General features: G+C 40.5%; 1 protein-coding gene across 3 annotated transcripts in view; it reads right to left on the bottom strand.

Annotated features, from left to right (window-relative positions):
• Positions 1–12,046, bottom strand: part of LYPD6 (LY6/PLAUR domain containing 6) — a 166,575-nt gene that overhangs the window by 49,698 nt on the left and 104,831 nt on the right. For 2 of the 3 annotated variants that reach the window (XM_009182209.4, XM_009182208.3), the window contains exon 2: positions 2,967–3,155. In XM_009182209.4, the coding sequence (XP_009180473.1) occupies positions 2,967–3,084 (118 nt within the window). In that variant the 5' untranslated portion in view covers positions 3,085–3,155. Of the gene's footprint in view, positions 1–2,966; positions 3,910–12,046 lie in introns of those variants that run through there. The other variant, XM_021923590.2, reaches the window with a different exon arrangement.

Raw genomic sequence — 12,046 nt, 5'->3', positions numbered from 1 at the left:
GAGGCGGAGCTTGCAGTGAGCCGAGATCGTACCACTGCACTCCAATCTGGACGACAGAGTGAGACTCTGTCTCAAAAAATAAAAATAAAAATAAAAATAAATTGACAGAATAAACAAAGTTCTGGCCAAGTAGGAGCCATTCATAGTAACTTCACTGTAACAAGAATTTATACAGTATTCCCATCATAAGTTATGCAGGGAGACTCTAACGAGAACTTGGACCCTGATCTGCTGGTGAATCATCTACTTATAATCTCCCTTAGGAAGAACTTCTGTCCTTCTCCATATCTCAAAATCATATCAGAAAACCTCACCAATTCTTTTTCTTTTACTTTTATTTGTATTTGTTTTATGCTGCATTTATTCCTATGCCATATGTTTTTGTTTCTTCAGTTTCTTCTGGGATATCTTTTTCTTCTCTGCAACCTCCTCTTCTGGTTTAGGAACAATTTGATTCTTTTCAGTAAGGGTCACCTCGATGTGACAGGGGGAGCTCATGAACGGCTCTTTAAGTAAGTTCAGCCATGCATCTTGGATCCCTTGCTCACCTGGATAGGCTCAATGACCAGGAAATCTACATCTAAACCCTTAAGTACAGCATGACTCTCTGTGTTTTTAAGCATGGGCGGCAAAAAATTAGCACTCTTTTCAGGCCACTGATCCTGTGTTCAGCCTCACTGTTTGGCCTGGGCCCACCTACCAACTCCACCATTGTAATGTTAGAATGGTAGACATTCGTTTTGTAACATGACATCTTTCAGACAACTTAGTGGCTTTTTGCACAGGCATACACTTGATGGCCTGGGCACTTTCACAGGCGTTCTTAAAGTGAACATGAAGATCTGAACCCTGATTTGCATGATTTGGTTTTCCAGGTCAAGTTTATAGTGAACTATTTTTACAGATCACCTCAGGCCAGTGAGGGGAAGAGGAAGCCCTATTAATTCTTTACATATGGCGAGTTTCTTCTAATCAGGCCATGGCTTTATTTAATTAACATTGGTCATATGAGCAGAACTTTTCCATCAATTTTTCAAGAGCAGAAGTGATTTCCCTCGGCTTGCAAGACTCAGCCTTCAAGACCTCCTTTTGAAATTGACTTTCCAAATAGAGGCCCACCACACAGGGCACTGACCCACTACACTACTGAGGCAGAAGTGGTGTGTGTGTTGTTAAATCCAGTCACCTTAATTCTCCTTCCCACTCTGTGTGTACAATCACAGCCTCCGTGTAGGTCCAGTGTGGACCTTTTCTGCAGCCCAGTTACTACTGAGTCTGTCACTGAAGTTGAGAAAGAATCACACAGAAGTTGAAAACTCTGGCAATCAACCCTAAGAGACAGAAACCTAGGTTTTTGATTCACCAAGTCTAATAAAGTAGCATGCCTGTTTGGAGAAAACAGCAAAATGCAATCTAGAAAACAGAACAAATATGAAAGCACCTTCTCTTCATGCATATCATTAAAATAAAAAGCCCCACGAAACAAGCAGTCATATAAGTCTTCCATATGATTAACCAGTGGGCACCAGACTATACTGGTAAGAGGGTACAGAGACAATAGAAATCTAAAGAAATTATTTGCTGCGTATTGAAAGTGTATGGGAGTTATACAACACTGGAGCAGTATATTCTCAGAACCCCCAGTTTACTAAGCCAATGATAATAAAAGCAACAATGTAAACAACCATTTGATTGCTGGTGTGGTATAGGCCTAGTGATTTACAGATATTATTTCTGTTCCATAAAATAATGCTACAGAGTATGTACTATATTACTTTATCACTTTAGAAAAGACAAAATTAACACAAAGAACTCTCCTAACATTGATTGAGCATTTCCTATGTCTCACACTCAGTGCTAAGTGCTTCATACACGTTTTAAATTTAATCTTCACAATGACAGGGAATTTATTTTAAGTCAAAAGGCCACAAAGTAGCCAAGCTAGTTGCTGACCCTAGTGGGTGGACTCCAAGCCCCAGGGCATTCTGCATACCACCTCTCAGCTAACTCAGAACATGCAGACATTAAATATTCCAACCACGTGGATTGAAGGAGTCCATATGGCTGCCTTCACTTTGTAGACTATGCAATCCTCAAAAGCAAGGACTGTGTTTGATTTGCCTTTATGCTTTCAAGCCTATCACAATCCTTGACACACAGTGGACACTGAAACTATATGTGTTGAGCAGAGCATTTCAAAAGAGTCATACACCTTGGGGCAAAAGCTGAAGGTCAGAATACACACAATACAACCAGCTCTCACCTCAACAGGGGCAATAGAGAAGACGATTCATACAAACAGACACAATAAATACAAAGATAGAGAACGAAAGAGGAAGTCAAACTGCTGTGTTTCCTGAAGTGTGATCCTTAGAATATCTGCAGCAGAAATACTCGAAGTTCTTGCTGAAAGCAAAAATCCACAGGTACAGCCTGAGATACATGCAAATCAGAAACTCTGGGGCAGGGATCCGGGCATCTATGTTATTATGCATTCCCTAGATAATTCTTAAATATAGGAAACCAAAAGGAGGCAGAGGGCATTGGAAGTTGTGGGAGGAAATTATGCTGAAATTGAGAATTAGATGCACAGAGAGGAAGACCAGCTATTACCTCACCTATAAAGGACTGATCTTTTACAAACAATCCTCCTTCTGGGATATGGTGGTTCACTTTAACAGCCGACTTAGGACCGGCATGAGTACAAGGGGAAGAGTGTTCAGAATCAGAGTGATTGTGTAGGGAACAGAGAAAACAAGCCCAATAATTTGCCTTAACACCACCAAAAATCTTCTTGTGAAAAGGTGAGGGTAAAGCATAAAACATCTTTTGTAAATTGCCGCGCCCCCCTAATTAAATCACCAGAGGTTTTCATTATACTGAAGGATGCCTTCTCCTGGCTGGTTTTGGAACCACTTCTTATTTGAGATAAAGTGATATTTCTGCAGCAAAGAGAACAGTCTTACTTGAAGGGTGGAGGTAGATAATGTCTTTCACTGTGAAGTCTCGGGACTGAGCAGCTTTCAGACAATCCGCCAGCAGGCTCAGGAGCAGGAGCCAGGCCAGAGCAGGGCCAGGTTCCATGGCAGACCGAAGCGTCACTCATACAGAGGGCCTGGGAGCGGGCACTCAGGACGACAGCAGAGAACCTGCACCTGAAAAATGAAGAATCATCTCAGTGATCAACTGCAGAAAGCCACAGGAGGCTTGGCTGAGCTCCCGTGCTGGTAAGATGGGATGGAGGGGAACAGGGCATAAGGAAGTGGGTAGACATGGAGAGAAACTTGATCAACAGTAATTTTAGAGAACTTAGAACATTCCAGCCCAGAGACAGTCTTAATCAGGTTTCTAAGGCTCAATTGGTAGCCATCCCCTCTTACACTCAGCAGAGACTGTATCAAGACAGACTGAATTTTAATGAAATCCAGCTACTTTTTGCCAGGAGGCCATGGGATGGCTGTCAGAGTACGACAAAGAAGTCAGGAGCAAAAGCTCAGAAGCATTTCCCTGAGAATGGTGCAGGTCAGATAGCGAGTGCAGCCATACTGGGCCACGGTGTCCATGCAAACCTGTACAGGGCAGACTTTCAGATTTGGGAAAACAAACAAATACAGGAAAGCTGGTCTTTCCAAAATTAAAAAGTGCCTCCGTAACACAAAATCTCCTTAATGTAACTAATATTTGTTGGCCAGGTACTACTGAAGTCCTTTATGTATATCCATTTATTCTCCCAGCAACCCTATGAGGTAGGCACAATTATTAACCCATTTTGGGTAAACTGGGGCTCAGCAAATAAATAGCAGATCTGACTCCAACCCAGGCAATGTGGCTTTGGAGTCTGCATTTTTAAACACTAGGCAATTCTGTGTTCTCAAGACTGACTTAAGGGGTATTTAAAAAACTGATTGGATGGGCGCGGTGGCTCACGCCTGTAATCTCAGCACTTTGGGAGGCTGAGGCGGGTGGATCGCCTGAGGTTGGGAGTTCGAGACCAGCCTGGCCAACAAAGTGAAACCCAGTCTCTACGAAAAATACAAAAAATAAGCTGGGTGTGGTGGTGGGTACCTGTAATCCCAGCTACTTGGGAGGGTGAGGCAGGAGAATCGCTTAAACCTGGGAGGCGGAGGTCGCAGTGAGCTGAGTTTGCACTGTTGCTTTGCACTCCAGCCTGGTCAACAAGAGTGAAACTCCATCGGCGGGGGGGGGGGAAGAACTGATAAGATCGTGTTGTCGCTATAGCACGAAGTGATTATTATCTACTCTGTCCTTTATTCTGATTGTCCTTTTTTCACTCAAAATTGAGGAAAAGACAATCTGTAATAAGGCTGAATTGCTCTGCTTACTGGGAATGCAGAGATCTGTCTTAATTTTTATATAGGTGCTATTCTCTTGCTATCTTCTTGGTTTCCTATAAAGCTTATTCCTCATGTTCTACTACTTTTCTAAGTACCATTATCTCTATTCCTCTGCCAGGAGTCAAGGTTATTCATTTTATTTTAACCTAGCTGAAAACCAACAATTTTGATATTTTGTTTAATATAAATGTTCAACAAGATTTTTTAAATGCATAACAAAAGAATTCCAAAATTTGTAAAAATACGCATGCAAGGAAATATATTATGAAACAGAAACTCAGTAGAAAAAATCAGTATGACCCAATCAGATCTAGAATATACTACAAAGCAAAATTAATCAAAACACGATAGAAAGTGTAAAAATGAATTTAGAAAGTAGAACACTCTAAGGAGCCCAGAAATAGACCCAACTGTTTATAGGGTGCAAGCAATTGTTCAAAATTACAGAACAGGTTAAGTTAATAGTATTATAACTTTCTTAAATTTTTTTTTAAATAGCTGAAGCCATAAAATGCATAACACGCTAAATTACTTCCAGATGTGTTGATTATTCTTTTTTAATTGGCAAATTGTCAGAAAACAGAGTAGAGCTCTCTTATCACTTGTAACAGCTTGCTAATGCCAACCTTGCTAATTTCACGCTCACTACGCCATCTTCTGTTTACAATTTAATTCCCCAAGCAAACCTGGCATTCAGGAAGAGAATGGGCCACTCAATCACTTAGTAAGTATGACTGCCAGGCACTGTGCTGGGCACTTGGTTGAACAATGTGATGAAAAAGCAAATATCCACCAGTATCTTTCCCTTGCAAGTTAGCAGCCAAGTGACAGAGACAAACATCACTTCATCTTGAAAGAATGCAACAGTGCTTCTTTCCACATCCATCTGGCTTTTCTCTGCCAGCATGGTGAGGTTGGTAAGGTGAGGCTGCACCTCTGGGACAGGTCTGCACAGCACCCCATGGAGACCTGGCAGCACCATGGCCAATACCCCCATCTCCTCCCAATCTGTATGTAGCAGGGCTCAGATTGAGAGTCAGAGATCAAAATGGCATGAACATTATGTGTGTAACTATAAACAAAAATGTGAACAAAAGCACAGACAAAAGACCAGAGAGGAAAATACAAAATTAAGATAGCAAAGACATGGTGTATGAGTTAGCCCAGGCTGCCATGACAAAATACCATAGACTGGGGGGCTTATACAACAGAGATTTCTCACAGTTCTGGAAGCTAGGAAGTCCAAGATCAAGGTGTCAGCAGGGCTGCTGTCTCCGGAGGCCTCTCTTCTTGGCTTGCTGATGGCTTTGCCCTGCATGCATAGTCCTGGTGTCACTTCCTCTACTCATAAGAACCCAGTCAGACTGGATTATAATCTCAGCTTTATGGCCTCAGTTAGCCTTAATTACCTCCTTAAAGGCTCTATCTCCAAATACAATCACATTCCAAGGTACCAGGGGTTAGGCTTCAACATATGAATTTTGGGGGCACCCATTTCAGCCCATTGCATGCTTTGTGTTGTTGTTGTTGTTGTTTTGTTTTTTAGGTAACATTTCCTCCCACATGACATGTCCCAGTGATGATAATGTTTCATAATGTTGAGAGAGTGTAATTGATCTGAGGTGACACAGAGTACTGTAAACTCCTTCCCAGGTTACAGGACCATGAGCTCCTCATGACAGGAACTTGCCATGATTATCCTTACTTTCCCTGCCTCAGACCCTGGCCACAGAGAGGGCTCCGAGAGCCTCTGTGGAGTGGATGGGAACATTTATGTCAGACTATTCTAATACCTCAGGGGTGGCCTCTTGCCCTCCACTCCTTTTCTTCGTCAACTCATCCTTTGTTTTGCCATAAGAGATGAGTGATAAAAACATCATCACATCAGCTAAAAACAAAAATCCAGATCCATGCTATAGAAAAAGACTTAATTTGAAGCCATGTATACTATATCTTTTATGACCAAAAATATGAGCAAGCGGGAGTGAGAAATGTCTTGAAGGCATCGTTAAAAATTCACAGTATCAAGAATATGAAAAATTATCTTCATAGTAAAGTGAACAGTAAAGCAAACTCATGGCAAAGTTTAAATGGATGAGGATTAAGTATAGCAGAGCTTTTGTTCTGGTTACTTTTTGGAAAAAAGTAACGCCTTATAAAACTATGTGGCATCACTTCAATTTTTAACTTACTCTTCCAGGTAATCTTATGAAGCATTTTCCATTTTTGTTTTGTTGCCTTTAATAGTGTGTTTAAATTGTCAAACATGCTTCCCCCCTCCCTCCACCATACCACTTATTTATCATCTAATTGGTTTGCAAATATCTATGTGCAGAACTAAGAGTGATCATGGTACCTCCATGGTGCCTAACATAGATGACGGGCTGATGGGTGTAGCAAACCACCGTGGCACATGTATACCTACGTAACAAATCTACACGTTCTGCCCATGTATCCCAGAACTTAAAGTATGATAATAATATAACAAGAAATGGTGGGCGATGTCTTCACAACATATCATGCTTCCACACCTTTTCTGATAAAATTATACACTAATGCTAATGATATATTAAAGGACAATACCAAAAAGCCAAGGCTCAGGTCTAAAAGGAGATGGATATTTTTACAGAGCAGTCACAGAGTACATACACGGTGTGGGGGAAACGCCATAGGGCTGCAGGGAAATGGACCCAGTAGCAGGGATGTGGCAGCAGGAACTTGGCCTCTGTGGAGAATAGTCTTACATGTTTTCATGTGAGATAGGGAACTAAAACCAGGCTCGCAGCATAAAACTAGGGACTGGAGTATAGCACTCTGCTTATAGAAGCTAAAAAACCCAAACGGCCAAAAATCCCAAACGGCTACAATTGCTGCTTGAAGCTGTGACTCATAACAAGCAGGGTGCCTCATGAGAAAACGAAGTTCCTGCTTTGCAGCCAGGAACTAAACCAAGTCCCCCACAGCTTTCTCGACTGTATGGCAATATCTCGACATCAAAAAAAATTTTTTTTTACTTGTATAAAAGATGCTGATGGAGGTCAGGAGCGCATTGCCTTGTATCGCCTTCCAAGGCCACATCCTGTGTGTGCACAGGATGGTGGGTCAGCGTAGATGAAATTAAAGCAACTACTTCATTCTTTACAAGAGATCCACCTCTACTCATCATAGGAAAGAGCAAGCTGAATTCTTTAGGCCTGATTTGTTTAGCACAAGTTTTCAAATTTGGGGGACTCAAATAATTTTTTAACATTGAATTTCATGTGTTTAATGCTGAATTTACATATTCTTAAAGTACTTGAATTCTAATTCTCCCAATACCTTTTACTTGTAAAATCATTTCTTCTTTGGAAAAAAAAGAGTATGTCTTTTCTAGGTTTATGTATAAGTAGAAAAAGGACTGAAAGGATAGACACCAAAATAATGTAGGATTTAGGGAGTATTTTAATATTCATTTACATGTTCAAAACATCTTAATGAGCAGGTATTATTTCATAGAGAAAAAAACTTTTAATAACATTTTTCAAAGAATGAGTTTGACAGACTTTTTATGCACAAGTCAGATTTTCACCTAAAACCAATGAACATAACCTCAAAATAGTCATATGTCTTCTAAAATAATAGATTCAATATGAAACAGAATGTTCTCTCTTCTCTTACCATGCCCTTCCCTGGTATCCTAACACTATTTGGAAGATGCACGCCTAAGACAATGAGGCAAAGGGGGAAAAGAGAGATGGAAATGAATCTAGAAAACGGGAGGCAATGTGCTCGTAGGGTACTATGCTGCTCACCACCTCAAACCACGTCACAACGGTAGAAGATTAAGAGGAAGGCCTGCATCTTTGTGTAGCCCGTGGAAGGAGAAAGGGAGAAGTCATCTGCCTGGTTCCTTCCTGCTTGATCCAGTTCCACTGATCAAGCTTCACTCCACAAGGAATTCCCTCCGTCCCCTACACTTTAGCAGCCAGAATGGACGGCCATAGCCCAGTGTGGAGGGACCTCTGATCAGGAAACACAAAGCAAGCACCTGGCACGGAAATCTGAGGTTTCTTTTATTGTATGAACATGCGATGTTTATCCATTATCAGATGACATACATTGGGTGATTTTCACTTTTTGGCTATTGTGAATACTGCTGCTGTTAACATTCACATACATGTTTGTGTGTGGACATATGCATTCTGTTTTTCTTGGGTATATATGCAGGAGTGGAACTGCCGGGTCTTGTGGTCTTATGTTTTACTTTTGGAGGAACTGCCAATTTTCCACTGAAGCTGCACCATTTTACATTCTCATCAGCAATGTATGTGTTCCAATTTCCCCACATTCTCACTGACACTTTCCTTTCTTTTTTAAAAAAATTATAGCCATCCTAGTTGCTGTGAAGTCTATCTCACGCTGGTTTTGACCTGTATTTTCCAAGCAACCAGTGATGCTGAACATCTTTTCATGTGCTTATTGGCCATTTGTACATCTTCTCTGGAGTGACATCTATTCACATCCTTTGACCAATATTTTGCTCGAATATTGACTAATTATTTTTGAGTTGTAAGAGTTCTATATTCTGTATTCTAGATCCTTTTCAGGTAAATGACTTGCAAATATCTGCTCCCATTCTGTGTTGTCTTTTACTTTCTTGATGGAGTCCTTTGATCTATAAAAGTTCTTAATTTTGATAGAGCCCACACATTATTTTTTATAAACATAGATTTTGTTCCCTTATGAAAGTCACGACCAACACAGGACTAAAAAATGCATACAATGCACAGTAAAAGAACTTGTCTACTTTATAGTAGACAAGACTGTATTTTTCACCTCTCTTTTCCATGAGAAAAACAGGATGGGCAGGACTGTTTATTCATATCACCGACTGTTTACATTCCTGCAATAAATCATGGAGCACCACTCACTGTATTAGTATTTTCTAGGAACTGAAAAATGAAAGATGGGTGGCATGCATTCACAATTAACCTAATAGCTACTGAAATACAAGCTCTGCTCAGGGGATGTATCTTTTCCTCACAGATTCTCAGTAGTTGATGGGGCTTTAATCCACAAACCTCACAAATGTGATGCTGGACATGTTCAGATATGAAGTCTTTCCTGGGACTTTGATGCTTTTCCACAAAATCTGCGGTGCCTTTGGACTGTTTCAGACATTTAGAAAAGACATTGTGTTTCCATTTTATGATGTTGCTATTTGAATATGCACTGCGGATCCTGTCCCTGAATACGGTTCTCTTTATGAAGAAGTACACTTTCATTTTCACAGCTCTGTGACCTTTCATTTGTTATTTATGAGCTTTTGCAAATCTAATGCCACTCTGACAGATTTAATTTGTGCTCTAAATTACCTTTGCATGAGTTACTCAACTGCTGGTTTTATTCCAATGGATTACTTGCTACATTCCAAAACAGGAAAAAAAAAAAAATTAGTTCAAGATCTATTGGACTTCCTCCACTTCAGAGAAAGTTGAGAAATGTTTCATTCTGAACCTTCACTCTGTGGATGGTACTAGACAATATAAAAGAGGATTTCTACATCAGTCACAGGCAAAGTGCTAGGACCATCACCCAGGTCAAGTTTTACAAGTCTACACTCTAATTACTATTTCATGTACAGTCTATAAAAGGAGATACTTCCACTTAAACTGGTCACTAGTAGAAAATTAAGCACTTTGGAAGCTATCTTAAGAAACAAGTACTAAATTTCAAAATCTCAGGACTAGATCAACATATAAGCAATTATAAAGTGGCAAACAAACACAAATCTAAATACTTCAATGCTATTCAAACAGAAATTTTAAAATGCCTAATACAAGAGCAGAATGGAAATCTGAAGCCTAAAAGATCACAATCAATCTTGATTTAATTTTTAATATGGTGGTACCTTAGTTACCTGAAAAAGTTAATATTTCAGTTTCCAAAAGTAAAAACTAAAGGTAGGTCTTTCTAAAGCTAAGTCTCCTTAAATATATCACTCTGACCACAGGCACCTTTCTTGCAATTCAGGAATTGCTCAAGACATGCCCTGCTTTAAAAATTTGTCTGGGGGCTGGGTGCGGCAACTCACGCCTGTAATCCCAGCACTTTGGGAGGCTGAGGCAGATGATCACTTGAGGTCAGGAGTTCAAGACCAGTCTGGCCAACATGGTAAAACCCAATCTCTACTAAAGATACAAAAATTAGCTGGGCATGGTGGCGGGCACCTGTAATCCCAGCTACTACAGAGGCTGAGGCAGGAGAATTGCTAGAACCCGGGAGGTGGAGGTTGCAGTGAGCCGAGATCACGCCAATGTATTCCAGCTTGGGTGACAGAGTGAGACTTCATCTCAAATAAATAAATACATAAATACATAAATAAATAAAATTGTCTGCAAATTCTTTCACATGTCTCCATTGAGATGTGAGGTCTACATCTTGTCATTTTTGACTCTGGGTCAACTTTACTAACTAGTTGACCAAAGTGTGGTATAAATGATGCTATGTGATTTCAAAAGCTAGGTCACAGAGGGTTATGCCACTTACACCTGGTACTCTGGAATAATTATGCTGAAGTTCTGAGACACCATGTAAGCAGCCTAAGTGCCTTAAGGCTGCCATGCTATGAGGAAGCCCAAGTAGTCCACAAGGAGCTACTGAGACTTCATGAAAAAAGAGAGCTGCCCAGCCAACCCCAGGGGCTCCAATCCCAGCTCCTCCCTTTTATTCCATAGCCACAGTTACCTTGCAACTGCATAGAAACTTCCAGAAAAGCCTAGCTTAGCCCTTCTCACATTCCTGACCCATGGAAATCATGAGAGAAAATAAAATGATTGTTACTGCCTTCCAGCCACTAAGGTCTCTGGTGACTTGCAAAGCAGCTACAGATACCGAAACACAAGGCAGTGGAGCTAAAGAGCTAACTAGAAATTACAGATCAGCTCATGAAGACAATTGCATTTTTAAGAACACAATGGTTGTAAGGTACAGAAATCCCAATAAAATAGGCTGTAACTAAAACTGCAACTGGGATGGAAGGGGAAGCATTTTACTGTCTCACCTAACCATCTAGTTTAGACATGGCTGGACTTTTAGCCTTGTTTTCAGGAATTTTCATCCCTCAACTTTGCTCTGCCCCCTCTTTTACTTTTATTCTCATCAGGTCCTCCCAAACTACAGTCACCAGCAGTTCCAAAAGCATTCTCCAGAAGTCTCTTTCCAAAATGTTTCAAGAAAAGCTCTAAGAAAGGAGGGAGGCCCATCTTTGGACCAAGAATTGGCCAGAGGAATGTGTCATTCCACTTGCCCAGGGTTGCGTCACTAGCATGTAGCTGGAACAAGAGCAAACATGTAATTTTTATTGAAATCACAAGGTATGAGAGTGCGGGAGGTATTGGTTTCCCACAGGAAAACCTAGGTGTTTCAAACTGAAGCAGAAGGACTGACTAGATGCTGGGAGAACAAAACCACAGATGACCACTACAACAACAATACAGAGTTTGAACAACCTCCTTAGCCTAGGCATGCAAATGAAGCTAAAGGTTGCTCTGGTGAATATTTTTGCAAATACCAGAAGATAGACGTGTTCCTTATTGACATGTTACCTATTGATAAGTAGGAATGTTACCTATTTTCTTCTCTAAAACTTGAATACCACTCCATTACAATTTTTCAAATCAATATGTAAGGTTGAAACAATAAAACCAAAG

Source organism: Papio anubis, chromosome 10 (assembly GCF_008728515.1).
Source record: "Papio anubis isolate 15944 chromosome 10, Panubis1.0, whole genome shotgun sequence".
Classification (NCBI taxonomy): Eukaryota; Metazoa; Chordata; class Mammalia; order Primates; family Cercopithecidae; genus Papio; species Papio anubis.
Note: the sequence above shows the minus strand (reverse complement) of the source record. Positions and strands in the feature narration are given on the sequence as shown.